The following is an 18,523-nucleotide window of genomic DNA, read 5'->3' as shown; positions in this document are numbered from 1 at the left end:
TTGTACCTAAACACAACATTAAAGATCAATTATTGGTTATCCCATACATCAATGCTACAAATCAATATCTATATCTCATCATGTAAAGGTTTGTGTCTTTAGATTGATTTCTATATAATCACAAAAGACGACTAGAGCACCCAAAATGCAACTGCATTCAGCACCTCAATTGCAGAACCCCATAATCACAAAAGATGTATGACACTAATTCTTTTTCTTTTTTTTTATTAGTATTATTAAGACAATATTATCACAATAACATTCTACATTAATCTTATCATCAAACAAGAGTCGACAAAGAGCTCTCAATTTCTAGTTTTGATTATCATCCCAATTGAAATGCCTCGGTAAATATGGGACGTCAATATTGTATTAAAGCCACAAGACAGCCTTCAACCTGATCAAACCCACCCACTCTTGCAAAAACATCTGCATTCGATTTCATTTTATAATGCCATGAGGAAATAAAGATAGAAAAAATAAAATAAAAGTCACCATTAATGTTGTCACAAGCTAATTAAAAATGGAGAATTGGTTTGCCAATAGCAAAATAATTTACAAAAACATATTGTTTGTCGCGGTTGGTGAAGGGGTTGAGGGAGAGACTGCTTGTCTGAACTCTTTACGGGTGCCTTTTCTTCAGCCTTCTGGACCTCTTGAAGGGCCTCTACTTAGAAACGAAGTATTGCAAGTTTGATGCACTCTGGCAGTAGCAAAAGGGACAGGAGTGGCAGCAGTAATCCCTCGTCCATTTATAAGCAGTGCAGGAAATCTGGAGTGGCACAGCAGAGGACAGAACTAAAAACCTAGTTTGTTGGGGCATTCTGATGCCCTGTGTCCAGACCGCCCACAGTTGAAACACGCACCACCGAAGCTTCTGTTATGCACAAGGAATCTCATGTCAGATTTTGAGATGGAATGCTTATAATAGACGGTGTTATCATGTGACAATAATGCATCCTCTAGCGGCCTAGCCTCGACCTTGTTTACAACAAGTATTTTATTTATGCAATAAGAAGCCATGCATGTTTCCCATTTGTTGTGGCAAATTAAGTTGACATTCCATTAACAAGGTGAATGAGAGCGCTCAACTAGTTCCCAAGCATGTGAATCTCCTAGTCCCATGTACTAAGAAATTACCATCTTTTTAAAGATGTTTGGATGGCAGGGATCAACAGGCAAAATGAGAATTTTGGGAGTCCCTCAAGGTCTACTTTGATCCTGTAAAAGATAGGGGCATGTTTCTGAAACGTGTTTCATGCCACTTTTGAGCACAAATTTTGTCACATGATTTGAAGGGGCTAAAACCACTTAATGCGCCTCATCTTTTACATTTGGGGGTCTCTCAAGGTCTACTTCACTCACATAAAAAATTGAGGGGCACATTTCCAAGTCCATGTCTCATTCCTTCACTCATTAAACTATCTTAAGCTAGACACTCATATGGTCCAACTAGACATGTCCATAATTCAAGAGCATGAGAAAATAGTTTGCAAGTGCATTAATACATGAAAAGAAATTCAAGATTACCTTTCAAGGCAGAGTGAGATTACTAAACTAGCAGCAATCTCATTGCCACGCCCCCCATGGGAAATGGGAATCTAATATTCCTAGACTAGTTAAGAATGAAAAAGAAAGGGGAGTCCACATCAGAAATATATATATATATATATATATATCACTTTCCCAAATCCCATTCTGGACTACACTAGATGCATGAATGACATTGATGACAGAATCTCATTACTAGTTGGTGGATTCCTTGTACTGAAATGGTTAAAACGCAAACAAAAAGGAAGTACCTGTCCCTATTTCCAAAGGATGGTGACGATGATCGCCCAGACCGTCTACCACCAATTAGCCAATCACTCCCACCGTCTCTTGAGCTTGGAGACCAACTACTGTTGCTTCTGTTGCCCCGACCACCACGTCTATAATCAAACTCATCCATGTCATCATCAGAACCCGGACCCCAACCACGACCACGATCACGACCACGACCCAGTGAGTTTCTGAAAGCTCCTCGTTCTTTTGAACCTCCTCGGAAACCCCTATCTCTGTTAGAAAACCTGCCATAATTATCACTTGGAGGCCCATCATCTTGCAACGTGGGTAGCTGCAAAACACAGATAAGCAGTACATATTCTAAGAGACCATACAAAAACATGGAAATGAAGTGATCAATACACAAATTATCTGCACATGATCCATATCAAAGCCAACTTAAAGTACTGTATGTTGCAATGCAAGAGCTATAACGATAAACAGTGACCACAATTTGAATTCGACCTTAGTAATTTTGGAAATTGTGTTTCCAGGTGGTATCTGCCTATTCAGTAGCACTTTTGCAATTTCCTCTGGAAGATCAAAAACTGCTCCTTGAACCTGACATTAGAGATGTCAACAATTTGTTTTCAACAAAGCAATGAATCAATGGAGAAACGTTGGATTATAATCAAATTATCTGCCAGATATACACACCCTTTCATCGGCAATTAAGTGTATTTTTCCCACTACATCAGCAGCAGCAGAATAAACATCTGACAAGAATCCAGTGACAGATCTAGCAGACAAGAAGCCTCTAGTATAGCTCGGATCACGTGTCAGCTGCAATGTCACCAATCCCTGCAGTTCAAGTTTACAGTTATATCAAATGATCAGCAACTTGCAGGGGCTGGACAAAGATAGCAAAGAAACATAAAATTAACACAAGACACCAGAATAGGACATTGGGCAGAAACAAATTGCAAGCAAAAAGACCGCTACCAACCAAACATGAGCCAAAGCATCAGAAATGAAGTCACAAATGTGCATACCACCTTCTGCTAACTGACGGTCGTTGCAACATAATAAAAGCTTTGAAGCAATCATGGAAAAGAAGTTTAAAAAAATCAACAACAACGCCGCCCAAATAGCATACATTAATGTGTGTTTGTGAGGGGAAAGATTGGGTATACGCCTAATCTTTGGCATAGTGTACAAAGTGGTTGCCCCAAGATTTGAACCCATAACCTCACGGTTATTAGGCCAAGGTTTTACCATTGAACCAATGGTCACCCCTAGAAAAGAAGTTAAAAGTAATCATTTTATTTTTTCCTTTTGCTAGGTCACAAATAACTTCATCATTAATAAAGAGGAAAAAATTACAAATATAGTCATATTTATTATAAGTTTTGATCTTCAGAAACAGCCTTGAGGCAAGATCCCTTAACTGAACTCAACAAACCATAAACCCAATCGCTTGGGGCCGACCACATGAATCTGTTTTCTCCATTTGGCACTATTGAAAAGCATATCATAAGTTAAATCTAGGGCAATAATGTCTCAAGGCAAGATCCCTAGCATGCAAAAATTTCTGTTATTATCAAGACTCTGTATGAACTGATTGAAAAGAAACATGCAAAGGACTAAATTTCACCAGAGCAACAGATTCATGCAATTACCCAAGCACGGTTATTGATCCACTGTCTTGAGCAAGTTAAATAAGTCAATTGCTAATAGTTAACTAGGCCATATGATTTCTAAGAAAAAAATCAGCAATCCCTCAACATAAAATTACATTTCAGCATCTTTAACGTAATGAATAGGCACATCAAGCACAAGAAAATTCTATGGACCTTTATTATCAGAATCTTGCGATTCGCGATTCGATTCGCAATTTTTGCAAAATCGATACGTATCTATGGGTGAATCTATTTTGGAAGTGAATCTCGAGTGAATTGCACGATTCACGATTCGATTCATTTTTTACGATTCATGTAATTCTTAAAACTATCGTGTTCGACATATTTTCGACTCTTTTTTTCATCGTTTTAGTGAAAATGACATAATACCACTTTTAATAGCATTTAGTACCAAAATAACCAATATATATATGCATGATTTGTTGTTATTTTAGTGATCATGGAGTTTTTAATAGAATCCAATCAGATTCAATCGAACCCAACATATTTTTAACCTTTCTTCTCATTTTTTTTCTTTAAAAAATCATAATATATCTTCTAAAGATATTTAAGATCAAAGCAACTTACATCATGAATTATCTATTGCTATATTATTAAATTAAATATAGTTGAATATTATATGGGTGAGGTCAGTTATACCTTTTAAAATGTTTTAGGTTTTAAAATAAAAGATTCTAGATAATTATTCCTTATTATTTGGTCATTGTTACTTCATAGTTGGTAAAGTATGTATGCTTATTGTCCAAGTATGAATGTCGTTCTTAAATTATTGTTACTTTAGAAATTGAGAGTTTGCCTTTGTATACTATTTTTATTAAGAATGGTTGATAAAAAACATCTAAAAAAGGGAATAGGTAAGATGGTGATCTTCTATAGGAACCTTTGTTAATTTTTTACCTATTAAACTATGTAATCATTATTCAAAACAACACTTTTATTGATTTAAATCCAAATATTTAATATTTATAAGATATATTTAACATTCAAGTGTGTTGACATTTTTTTAAGCAATTTACAAAAAGTGACCGAATCTTACGATTCATGATTCGATTCGATTCACGATTCAGTATGAGGCCTTTCGATTCACGATTCAGTACGAGGTCATTTCGATTCACGATTTGAATCCCGATTTGACAACTATGCTATGGACCTAGATTACTGAAATTGAAAGCTATTGGCTTATGGTTTACCTTCTCATGTGTAATAAGAGACCGGGATGATGGAGGTTGAGAAAAACCACTTAGTTGTGCTATTGCAGCAGCAAGAGCACCCGTGCCTTGTTCTTCAATCAACTTTTGTGCAGTTGGGGTGAAGAACTCCACAGACTCGGGATGAACTCCACTAAGGGTAGCAACCACTTGCTCTGCTGATGACTCCAAAACCTCTTCAACGGATGGTGGACTAATAAATTCAAACTTGCACCCAACATCACGCTCAAGAGATCTGATTGTCCTCCGCTGGCTACTGGTGAACATCAGAATAGCTGTGCCTTCTTTTCCTGCCCTTCCTGTTCGACCAGAGCGATGCACAAAAGTCTCTGGATCATTGGGTAGTTCATAGTGGATAATCTGAAGGAGGAAAAGAGGCACATACTTAAATGATATGCTGAAATCGCATTCCGTACTAAATGCTCAAAATAAATAAATCCACAAATGTGAAGTAACAATATTGAAATTAAAGGAAACCAATAAGGTTTAAGAGCAAATAAGTAAACCTATCTAATTGAAGTAGTTGCATGTAAAAAAGTATAAACATTAACAAAAAGCAAGAATACTCAACACATAAGCTTCTTCATGCATAATACACAAACAAAGCCAAAGTCTCAGGAATTATTACAAATAGCTATAGACATAAAAGCAGTTAACCTACACTGCGTTAAACCAAAACAGATTAACACACATAATTGATACATATTAAGCATCAAAAATAGTATATATTGTTAGCACCAAATATTTCAGAAAACTGCAACCACAAGTTCAGATCTCTAAAGCAACTCAACAGACTAGACATGTAAATTTGTTCACCCTTCAAAGCATCCCGTAAACCATTAGGTTGCATACAATAGGCAAGCAAAGTGGTTTGCCTACCAACAAATAAAGAGGGGAATAGAAAAAGGAATAAAAGAAAAAGAAAAAGGGTTCAGTACACAAGCCAATGCATTAGAAGAATGCGAACCAGAGAGTATTATCAGAAATCTATAATGTTGGAGCATTCATACTCCACATCCTACCTTCAGCTTACAATGAAATGAACTTGGTTTAGTCACCACTAACAAGAAATATGACTCATTCTCACTAAATTCTTCAAACTCATTTAAAAGCATTTCAGGAGTGCTTCATTTCAAACAACAGGATCATTCCATCTATCAATGAGAAAAAATATACAATGAGAGGAAAACACCTTGTAATCTATTACTGATTTATGTGTTAAAGTGAACAAATTGTGCATTCAAATTGGAGCTAAACAGCGGAGTCATTCAAAAAGCCAATTCTTTCTACGTCATCCAGGAAAGACAACTTCACATATATTTCTTTACATGGCCTACTGAACTAAGAACTAGAATATATATGTATATATATATGAAGGGATATCATACTGACTATAACTCATAGAAAAATAATACGAGCACTGCTGGAAATTTGTGTTAATGCATATAATAAGATAGTGGCATGTATATAATATGATAGTGGTGTTGGTGGTAGATAGTGGCATGTATAGAATATGATAGTGGTATTGGTGGTAGATAGTGGCATATATATAATATGATAGTGGTAGATAGTGGTAATATATAATATGTAAGTGGCATATAATGGGTTATAATGATATTTGTAATATCTCCTATATAAGGAGTGTCATTTGGTCTTGTAAAATAAGAAGTTTTGAATATAACAGAAATATATTCCTTCTCCCTCATATTTTCGGAGTTCTTCTTCCTCATATTTTCTAAGTTGGTATCAGAGCTACAAAAAACACAGCAGCCCTAAAACCGTCATAGCCATGTCGGAAGTCACGTCCGAAACCACTTCAACCCCTGCCGCTGCCATTCCGGTGAAAATGTCCAACTCTCACTCTGTCCAAATCACCACCATCCGCCTAAATGGTGATAATTTTCTTCGCTGGTCACAATCTGTCCGGATGTATATCCGTAGGCAAGGAAAGATCGGTTACATCACTGGTGACAAGAAGGCTCCTGCTGTTAATGATCCGCTGTTCGACAGTTGGGACGCTGAAAACTCCATGGTTATGACATGGTTGGTCAATTCCATGGAGGAGGATATAAGCTCTAATTACATGTGCTATCCTACTGCACAATAATTGTGGGATAATGTTAGTCAGATGTATTCTGACCTAGGAAATCAATCTCAAGCTTTCGAATTAACTTTGAAGTTGGGAGAGATTCGTCAAGGAGATGATTCCGTCACCAAATATTTCAATTCATTGAAAAGGTTGTGGCAGGATCTTGACATCTTCAACACATACGAATGGAAATCGGTTGACGACTGCAACCACCACAAGAAAATTGTGGAAAGCAGCCGTATTTACAAGTTTCTTGCCGGCCTCAACATTGAGTTCGATGAAGTGCGAGGAAGAATTATTGGCAAACCTCCTCTCCCATCCATTGGCGAAGTATTTGCCGAAGTCAGAAGGGAAGAGAGCCGAAGGAGCGTCATGCTTAAGAAAAAAGGTACTGGTGAATCAATTGAAATTTATGCTTTAATTAGCGATGCTGCGGCCAACAAGGCTGCAAATTACCAGCGCAGGTTTGATGATAAGCCACGGGTCTGGTGTGATTTTTGCAACAAGCCTCGCCATACACGCGAAACGTGTTGGAAGATCCATGGCAAACCTGTCAACTGGAAAAGCAGCAAACAAGGAGAGAAGAATCGTGGCTTTCCTACCGCTAATGAAGCCGATTCAGGTCCCTTCAACAAAGAGCAGATTGATCAACTCTTAAAGCTGATAAAATCCAACTCCTCATCCGGTACTCCTAGTGTTTTGTTGGCACAAACAGGTAGAAATCCTAAAGCCTTCTCTTGCCTAAACTTCTCTCCGTGGATCATAGATTCCGGTGCCTCCGATCACATGACTAGTTTTTCCCATTTATTTAGTACCTATTTCCCTTGTTCTGGTCATGACAAAATCAGAATAGCCGATGGTAGTTTTTCACCTATTGCAGGAAAAGGATTTATTAAACTAACTGAGAAAATTAATCTCAATGCTGTTCTTCACGTCCCCAACTTAGCCTGTAACCTTTTGTCTGTCAGTAAACTATCTAAGGATTCTAATTGTCGTGTTACATTTTTTGAATCCCATTGTGAATTTCAGGACCAGAACTCGGGGATGATGATTGGGCGTGCTAGGATGCTTAAAGGTCTTTACTACTTTGATGAAGTACCTGTTAGTAATAAAAAAGCTCAGAGCTTTAATAGTACTAGTTCAATCTCTGTTCGAGAAAAAATAATATTATGGCACTATAGGCTAGGATATCCTAGTTTTCTTTATCTGAAACATTTATTTCCAGAATTATTTAAAGGGATTGATTGTTCTTCTTTTCATTGTGAAAGTTGCATTTTTGCAAAATTTCATCGCTCTACTATTTGCCAAAACCTTACCAGGCTTCCAAACCTTTTTATTTGATTTATAGTGATGTTTGGGGCCCTTCTAAAATCACTACACTTTCTGGTAAAAGATAGTTTGTTACATTTATTGATGACCATACCCGCTTATGTTGGATTTATTTGATGAATAAAAAATCTGACGTGAAAAATTTATTCACAAATTTTTACAATATGATTGAAAACCAATTTCAAACCAAAATTGGTATTTTACATTCTGATAATGGAACAGAATATTTCAATGAGCAATTGGGTGAGTTTTTGGAAAAAAAGGAGATTTTTCATCAATCTACATGTCGGGATACCCCTCAACAAAATGGCATTGCAGAACGAAAAAATAAACATCTACTTGAAGTAGCAGGTGCTATAATGTTTTACATGCATGTTCCTAAATATTTATGGGGTGAAGCAATTTTAACAGCCTCTTATTTGATAAACAGGATGCCTACAAAGGTGTTAACATACAAAACACCTTTCGATTGTCTCAAAACTTTTTTTCCTGACACGAGGTTGTTTTCTGATTTACCCGCCAAAGTTTTTGGATGTACTGCCTATGTTCATGTTCCTAGTCAATTTCGTTCAAAACTTGACCCCCGTGCTATAAAATGTGTTTTTTTGGGTTATTCCTCAAACAAAAAGGGGTATAAGTGTTTCGATCCTCAAACCAAGAAATTTCATGTGAGTATGGATGTGTCATTTGTGGAAACAAAATCCCATTTCCCCAACACTTCTCTTCAGGGGGAGACAAGTGGAGTAGAAGACCGTTTTTGGGATATTTCTATCCCGCTCCCCAATGTCATTTATCCTACACAAAAACCACATCTGTCTGATAATGATCACTTAGGAGAACCAAGTTCTATGGTGCCTAGTCAAGAAGATTCTTGTTTAGGGGGAGAAGTACTACAAAATGATCTAAATCCTGAGCTTCAGGTTTATACTAGGAAGCGATTTCATCTGAGGAATAATGACCCGAATGCAAGGTTTTAAAAAGCGGCCGCAACCGTTACGTAACGCCGTTACGTAACGGTTTTGGCGGTTACCGCCACCCGTTACGGCCGCTTTTGCAGTGTGATTGAGATTCACAGGTGTGTCGGCTGTAGCGGCTGCCGTAGTGGTTGTAACGGCGCTGTAACAATCGTAACGGCCTGTTACGCACCGTTACGTAACGGTTCCAAATTGTTTCTTTCGAAAAATACACAAAAAAAAACTGAAAATGGGAGAAGAGGGAGAGAAGAGGGAAGATAAAAAGAGAAAATGGAGAATCAAGAGATAGAGAGAGAGGAAGGAAAATGAAGAACATGTTATTGATTTGTTTAAGCTGTATGACCTATGCTATTCTATTCAACTGCTATCACTAAACCATTTTGTTTGTGTGTGTCTATCTAGATATATTGTTTGAAAATAATAATAATAATAATAATAATAATAATAATAATAATAAGAGTGGTCATTATCTATTTGGATTGGTTAAAATATGTATATATATATATATATATATTGGGGCTCTTATTTATTCTCTTACTTTTGTTACTATTTATCTTATATATAATAGTTAGTGATTGATTTTTTGTATAATATAAAGTCATTAATTATTAAAATAAAATGTAAAAAACTCAGTTTATAATGATTTTAAAATATAAAATATATTGAATCATACTTAAAAATTTACAAAAATTGATCAATATTTATTTTTAACCCAATAAATATGATCATAAAAAAAAAAATATGTGTATCGGTAAGTTTTTTTCAAATTGTGCGAAAAATAAAAAAATTCACGGTTCCGGTTACCGCAACCGTTACACTACAGCCTTTACACCCCGCAACCGCAACCGCGTCACCGCCACCGTTACAGCGACCGCAACCACTTTTCAGAACCTTGCCCGAATGTCTATCCTAATGACCCGAATGTCCACCCGAGTTCTGGCATCGAAATTTTAGGTAATCCTATTCCTTCTATTTCCGACCTTGATGTTCCTATAGCAATTAGGAAAGGTGTCCGAAATTGCATTAAACATCCTATTGCAAATTACCTCTCCTATCAAAGACTGTCTAAAAACCATAGAGCTTTCACATCTAGGATTTCACACTTGTTTGTTCCAAGGAATATACAGGAAGCATTGGATGATCCGAATTGGAAATTAGCAGTCATGGAGGAGATGAATGCTTTAAGGAGAAGTGGTACTTGGGAGATAGTTGATCTACCCAAAGACAAGAAAACAGTTGGGTGTAAATGGGTGTTTACGATAAAATGTAACGCAGATGGAAGCGCTGAGAGATACAAGGCGAGACTGGTGGCTAAAGGCTTCACTCAAACTTATGGGATCGACTATCAGGAGACGTTTGCTCCTGTTGCTAAAATAAATTCCATCAGAGTACTGTTATCTCTTGCAGTAAATTCAGATTGGCCTCTACATCAACTTGACATTAAAAATGCATTTCTCAATGGTGATCTTGAAGAAGAGGTGTTCATGAGCCTACCGCCGGGATTTGAGCAGAGACTTGGAAGCGACAGAGTATGCAGATTGAACAAGTCATTATACGGACTCAAACAATCACCAAGAGCGTGGTTTGAACGCTTTGGGAAGGCAGTTATCAGTTGTGGCTTCTCGCAGAGTCAAGCAGATCACACAATATTTTATAAACATTCAAAAAACAGTAAAATTGCAATTTTGATTGTTTATATTGATGACATCATTTTAACTGGTAATGATGAAGCCGAGTTAGCAGCTCTCAAAGAGAAACTCGCAAAAGAATTTCACATTAAGGATCTGGGAGCCCTCAAGTATTTCCTCGGAATGGAATTTGCAAGATCCAAGGAAGGTATATTCGTTAATCAGAGAAAATATGTTCTTGATCTCCTTGGAGAAACAGGTATGCTTGGTTGTAAGATGGTGGAGACTCCGATCGAGCCTAACTTGAAGTTACAAGCTGCTAATGCTGAAGAAGTCAAAGAGAGGGAACAATATCAGCGACTTGTCGGGAAATTGATTTACTTGTCTCATACGCGGCCTGATATTGCCTTTGCAGTCAGCATGGTAAGTCAGTTCATGCACTCACCAGGGGCAGAGCACTTTGAGGCCGTTTATAAGATCTTAAGATATTTGAAAGGAACTCTAGGGAGAGGCTTACTGTTCAAGAAACATGGACATCTTCAAGTTGAAGTATACACAGATGCAGACTGGGCAGGAAGTGTTACAGACAAGAGATCAACATCCGGATACTGCTCCTTTGTAGGTGGGAACCTAGTTACATGGCGGAGTAAAAAACAGAATGTGGTAGCTAGAAGTAGTGCAGAAGCAGAGTTCAGAGCTGTTGCCCATGGAATCTGTGAAGTAATGTGGATTAAAAGAATTCTTGAAGAATTAAAGCTTTCTCACCCGACACCTATGAAGGTCTATTGTGACAACAAAGCAGATATATCTATAGCTCATAATCCAGTTCTACATGATCGCACAAAACATATAGAAGTGGATAAACATTTCATCAAGGAGAAAATCAATGCTGGCATAATCTGTATGACCTACCTTCCAACAGGTGAACAATTAGCTGATGTGCTAACGAAGGGACTACACAAGAAGCAATTTGATAAGCTGACTAGCAAGCTAGCTATGGAAGATATCTTCAAACCAGCTTGAGGGGGAGTGCTGGAAATTTGTGTTAATGCATATAATAAGATAGTAGCATGTATATAATATGATAGTGGTGTTGGTGGTAGATAGTGGCATGTATAGAATATGATAGTGGTGTTGGTGGTAGATAGTGGCATGTATATAATATGATAGTGGTAGATAGTGGTAATATATAATATGTAAGTGGCATATAATGGGTTATAATGATATTTGTAATATCTCCTATATAAGGAGTGTCATTTGGTCTTGTAAAATAAGAAGTTTTGAATATAACAGAAATATATTCCTTCTTCCTCATATTTTCGGAGTTCTTCTTCCTCATATTTTCTAAGTAGCACAATGACTCGAACTTATATAACAAAGGTTTTCCTCCACACTGTTTTTCTTCCAAATGTTGTGCTGTTGCCAAGATGCAGCAGAAATAATATTTTACTTGTCTTATTTAATCGAAAGATTCCAAACCCTGATTCTCATGATCTTTCTCTTTCTTTCATCATTTTTGGTAGGTAATAAGTGTGGAGCCTTCTGCACATATGACAGAATTTGATGTCTTTCATATGTCTGTAAATCAGACTTCCAAGTATATCTTATGTTTCGAAGTTTCAAGAAACTTGACTGTCTTGGGGTAAACACAAAATACATACATGATTTGACAACATCATATATTGATGAAGTAAACGCACAAGCAATGTGATCACATACTAAATCAACATTGGGGATATCAAGACCACGAGCTGCAACATCAGTGGCAACAAGCACAGTGAATTTTCCTTGCCTAAATCCATTTAATGTTCTCTCCCTCTGGTGTTGCGAAATGTCACCATGCAGTGCCTCTGAAGGAATGCTGCTTGTTAATGTCATCGAGACTTCATCTGCATCACGTTTTGTCTGTGTGAAAACAATGGCCTTCCCACCCTTTGCATAGACCTGAAAATCATGAAAATGTTAAAAGCTGCAGAAACTTCCACTCACATGTTCCTTCAATTCAAATAATAAAAACTCAACCTCTATTTACCAAACATTTTTTAAAAAAAGTAAAAAAGAGCAAATCAGCTTCTATTTTTCTCAAACATAAACAGAAGCAAGGTAAACTGCTAATTCATACCATTATAAGATCACTAAGAATAGTGCGCTTTGAAGTTGAGGTGGTTGGTATAGCAAACAGCTTAATTCCCTCTGCCAGCTTTTCATCTTGGTCACCAACCTACAGAGAAAAGCAGAATGAACAACAGAATAAGTTTGCGGGGAGAATGACATTGACATTAATAATAAATTAATGTTTCTCAAGGCAATAAAGCCAAATATCTACCAACCTTTAAAAATAAATGTACTGATATAACAGTGACCAAGAAACAGAAGTGCCCATGTTCAAAAAAAAAAAAAAAACGGTGCCAGGGCAATGAACACAGCAATGTCATACTATGATACTATGCTATTTAACATGGGATGGGGGACTCACTATGTCACCACCTTAAACCCTTGGACCACCATCTTCTTTCTTGCATCGAAAGCAATAATGGAAGGAAGCACATTGCGTTATTGAGTCCTACCCTGATAAGAGATCATGGTGAGTGTTGCGATTCCAGTACATTTTGAACTAGGTACTGATCGTGTAATACAACATCCATTCCAAAACTTCCACATGGCCAATTCATTTTGGGGTTCTTCGTATCCAGTACGTTTTAAACGTTTAATGCCACTTTTAAACCAAGTGAATGTGAGGTTTAATATTTTCCTCCCCAAAATTTCTACATCCATTGGTTATATATGTTAGGTACGTACTCCAGATATAAGTCCCTTTAGCAGCAGCAGCAGCAGCAGCATCTTTCTTCTTATCTCATAAAAATTACAATAGGACAGACTAACAAGCGGTCACATTTTAGTCATACTAGTTCTTTTCCCCAACAATGTGACTTTTTATCCTCAACATCAGACACAATTATTCCACCTTACGAAGTCAAACCAGATCACACTCCAATCTAAACTTCTTACATTGACTTACTAAATGAATTGCACGTTTGCACTATATACGAGGGCATAATTAAGATTCTATGTAGGACAGTAGAAGCAAAACAAATATGAGATGTGAAGTACTACATTGAAACATGCTCAACCAGCAGGAGCTTAAGAATGGCATTTAGATTGTTAGGAGGGAAGCCCATATCTTGAAGCATGTGCAGGGGGTACGAAGTGATACTATTAATATATATGCTTTGATGTTAATATAGCCAAAGTGAAAATGGAAAATCAAATTTCATACTGAAATCAACAGTGGAGAACATATACTACAGTTGTTGGCATTCTAATATGAAATTGGAGAATCAAAAATTTCAGCGACAAATAATAGATTAAGATTACATAGTCTAAAAGGACAGCAAACGAAGCTAATTCTAAAGCACATCATATGAAGTTGTATTCTTCATACAACTTCATATGGAACTTCATTATTAAAAAATATATCGATACATATGCATCCATGCCATGCTCAAAATGCTGGACAAAAACACTAAGGCTAGGAAAAATAATAATAATAAATAACTTACCAAATCAATGGTCAAAGGATTGTCCAAATATTTCCTGGCCAATTTCTTTACCCAAACAGGCATAGTTGCGGAGAAAAGCATGCTTTGCCGCTTTGCTGGAAGCTTTTCTAAAATCACTTCCACATCTTCCTCAAAACCAACCGCAAGCATTTGATCGGCTTCATCAAGGACCAAATATTGAACTTCCCCCAATTTCAGGCTGCCACTGTTGATTAGGTCAATTATTCTACCTGGAGTTCCCACCACCACATCAACGCCTCGGGAAAGAGCATTTTGCTGCGTATTATAAGAAACTCCTCCATAGACACAAACTGTGTTCAAGTACGATGCACACTCTTTAATCTCTTTCTCTACTTGCCTTGCTAATTCCCTAGTGGGCGCAAGAACCAACATTCTTGGAAGTCGTCCACGCCTTCAAACAAACAAAATGCACTATTCAGAAAAAATATCATAATAGAAGAAGCCTCAAATGTGAATGATATGCCGGTTACCTCTGAATACTTCTTTCTTGGTCATCTTCACTAAGCTGTTTAATTATCGGAATTCCAAAGGCTAATGTCTTCCCTGTCCCAGTCTTTGCACGAGCAATTATATCTCGACCTTCCAATGCAGGTACTAGCACAGCTCTCTAACATGATCAAAGGGAAAACAAAAACCAAAATATGCCTTTTGTGAAAATATGTTTATTCCACAATAAAGTTCTGTAAACTGGAGCCAAACACTAAGTCTACCAAATTGAACCTCAAAAAAAAAAAAAAGGTTAAACAACATGACATTGCTGCGGATCAAACTGGAATTAAATCATGGCCCCTCCCAAAATCAGAATGGACATATAATATGTCCTCCCTCACCCCACCCCACCCCACCCCACCCACCAAAAATTATAATAATTATAAGTAAATAAATAAATAAACCAAAAAAGTTCCATATCATACATCAGATACAATGTAAAGCACGCAATAATAAAATGCAAATATGGCATTCCTCAGTCCTACTCACTGAAGACCATGAATAGATGCAAAGAAGGCTAGTACAAATATTATTTTTTAAAAAATAAAATAAAATAAAATAAAGCCTCCTGGTGCTTGATGTTAATTTCTGAACATGGATGGATTCACATTGTAGCCCAATGGGGTCATGACCGCCATCATGTTTTCAAGGAATCCTATATATATAAAAAGTTTAACTAAGTTTGATGCATTGACCCCTCAAAACTCTAATAAGATTTTACCAATGATAAAATTGTATGACCCACCCAAAAAATGAGAGAATAAAGTGGTATGACAAAAAAAAAAAAAAACTAGTACATACATTTCTTTAATTATATAATAATTTATTTTTGAAGAAATCTCACTAACTCCTTTGATTTGTTAAGAACCATTACTTAGTAACATTTATCAAATGTTCTTGCTTTTTATTGCTCTCAATGGTTTATGAAATGACCCATTTTTTTAAACCCGCTTTATTTGTATTATTGACATCACTCTTGCACCTTAGTTTCGTGTCATCATATTTTGTCGTTTGTGGATTGACTATTTCAACGTTTGGATTATCTACTTAGAATTGAACTTGGGACTATATTTGGATTTGGGAGTATTAAGTTTTGACCTAGGTTGAGCGTTTGATTCAGTTTGGTCAAGTTTCGTCACGGGAACCGCTCAAGCGGTGGTGGGACTGTTCAAGCCATCTTTTCATGCTCCCATCTTGGGAGTTCAGTTTGCCTCTGACATGATTGCTCAAGCCATCTTTTCACTCAAGCGGTCATGTCAGAGGCAAACTAAACTTTTTCACTATTTGACAATCAAAAAGCAACTTTTTGGTCTCCTCTATAATAGGGGCAGTCAGGTCCAAAACTCACTTTTCAACTTCACTCTCACTCTCTACACCTCTGTCTTTTCTTCATTTTGAGGCACTTGTAGGGAGATTCACATTTCCTGTGGAAGAGGAAAGTTAAAGATTGGGTCGAGGGTGTCGCTTCCATCCGAAAAGGATTTTCATTTGGGGCACTTTCGAATTTCGGGTTTCTTCTCTCTCATCACCTTGGTAGGGAATTCTATCCATCTCTATGTATTTCTGTGGTTATATGTGACAATTTCTGAAAATATTTACATTTGAAGAGTAATACTACATGCATTAATTTAAAGTTTTGTATAAATGAAGTGAGCATGTTGGAAATATGATGTCATAATTTGAAGGGTAAATTACAAATACACCTCCTGTGATTTGATTAAAATATGAATCGCCCACTATGGTTTTGGAAATTACATTCCATCCCTAAGATTTCTAATTTCATAACAAATCACCCCTTTTATTAATAATCATCAAGTCAATTAACAGCTTTTAATGATACTAGAAATATGTTTCAATTAATAATTAGATAATTTTATTATTATACAGGACATCAATTATGAATTTCATTTTTTTAGTTAATTATGTTAAATAAAAAATTCTAACAAAAGAATATTTATAATTTTTCAAACTACAGGGGCAATATGTACTTTTAGCTTATTTGTAATTTACCCTAACTTGAACTACCTTCTAGCAGCTTTTATTTAGGCCCATTTGTTTCAATGTAAAATATTACACAAAAACATATATATATATATATATATATATATATATATGTATATTTTTTAAATTGATTTTGCAAAGAAAAAATGTTCTTTCTTTTCGGCGTTTGGTTGACCATTGAAACAAAAATATTTTATTTTTTAAAAAAGAAATTTTGATTCAATAAAATATACTTTTTAATGAGATAGAGACATTTATTTAAAAGTTAAATATGTTAAAAAAATAGTGAGTAAAACTCAACTTTATAAAAATTAATTCATAAAATTTTAAAAGTAAGTCATTTTAAAATATTTTTCTTAAAAAATGTTATTTTTAATTGATTTACTTTAGTTTTGTTCAACCAAATAACGAAAAATGATTTTTCGTCAAAACAAACGAGCATAATAAATAACTTGTTGAATGTGAATAGTTCTATATCTTATGTAACCCCTAGAATTCATAGATTCAAAATTGCGAAATTGATTAATGTTTCTTCAAAATTGAGCCAATTTATAAGGGATGAATGATATAAATTGTGATTTTAAGAAAACTTTTGAAAAGGGAATTTGGTGAAATTGAAATGTCTTGAAAATAATTGGTATTTGGATAATACAATGGAAGTCGGCAATTTTATTCAAATGTGAAGAGTTTTGGTGTTTGTGTTTCATATCAAATACATAACACACACAAATCAAAGAGACACATACAAAATCATTGAAGACGTACTTGAATGGGGAAAAGGCTTGTAATCCCTCGATTGTGGAGAGACTCAACGAGTCTACGAGGAAGACCTAGTTTCGAAACAACAAGTTCGTCTTCACTACCAGCTCCGGAGGACGTGGATGGCTTGGTTTCAGACTCATAATCCTCTAGAGAATCTTCATCGAAACCACCTAAACCCTTAAAGGCCTCTTCGCTCAATACTGAAGAATTGGGAGTCGCAACAGCCGAAACAACAAAAGAGAGTCCACCACCACCACCACCACCACCGCAAGCACAACCAGAGAGTTGCTTAGGGCGGAAATGGGTAGCGGAGAAGGGGAGAGAGAGGGGCGGAGTGGTGGTGGTGGTGGTGGTTCTGGTCTGGTAAATGGAGGAGACTCCGAGAATGGAAGACGAAAAAGCCATGAGTCCGGTGGCGGAGAAGAAGATAGTGGTGGAGTAGAAGGATGAGAGATGATGAGACCACAAAGGTTTTTCTATTGGAATATGGCGCTATAAACCCTCCACCTCAATAGTAGGATATTTCTTGTCTTGGGGAATTACATGTCTGAAATTTTTTCCAAAATTATAATTATAAAATCATCATAAAAAACAAATTTAGCCCTTGTTTAGAAGGCGTTAAGATCCTCTAGAATACTGCCTCTATAGTGATCTCCTACGGTGATTTATGAATAATCGACACGTGTTCCACTTATTAAATTAAGAGTCGAGATTTAAACTCACAAAAATAATATCGTTTTGGTGAGTAATTTAAAAAAAAAAATCAAAAATAGAGAAAGAGAGAGAAAAGAGGATCCCCAATCTCTGCCATGGCTGGGTTTTCAAATTTCTAAGTTTTACTTCCTTTACCCTTTCATCTTCCCTCTTCTCTTATTCATTCTCTCTTCAGTTTTCTTTTTTTTTCTTTTCCCCAATCATTGATTAAACCCACTTCTCTCACTGACTTTTAAACCCATGAGGCAGACTAGGATGGCAACGGGGCGAGGCGGGGCGGGGCT

General features: G+C 36.3%; 1 protein-coding gene across 1 annotated transcript; it reads right to left on the bottom strand.

Annotated features, from left to right (window-relative positions):
* Nucleotides 1-417: 417 nt before the first annotated feature.
* Nucleotides 418-18,109, bottom strand: LOC114275692 (DEAD-box ATP-dependent RNA helicase 3, chloroplastic). Its single transcript, XM_028217690.2, has 10 exons — nt 17,529-18,109; nt 14,744-14,880; nt 14,253-14,664; nt 12,815-12,913; nt 12,412-12,636; nt 4,655-5,032; nt 2,482-2,625; nt 2,290-2,385; nt 1,803-2,116; nt 418-877 (listed from the first exon to the last, which is right to left on the bottom strand). The coding sequence occupies exons 1-10, from the start codon at nt 17,928-17,930 to the stop codon at nt 799-801; spliced, it is 2,286 nt and encodes a 761-aa protein (XP_028073491.2). The 5' UTR covers nt 17,931-18,109; the 3' UTR covers nt 418-798.
* Nucleotides 18,110-18,523: the final 414 nt, after the last annotated feature.

This window comes from Camellia sinensis, chromosome 5 (assembly GCF_055761805.1).
Source record: "Camellia sinensis isolate YWXY chromosome 5, ASM5576180v1, whole genome shotgun sequence".
NCBI classification, from domain to species: domain Eukaryota; kingdom Viridiplantae; phylum Streptophyta; class Magnoliopsida; order Ericales; family Theaceae; genus Camellia; species Camellia sinensis.
The sequence above is the reverse complement of the archived record's forward strand: the minus strand, read 5'-3'. Positions and strand labels throughout refer to the sequence as shown.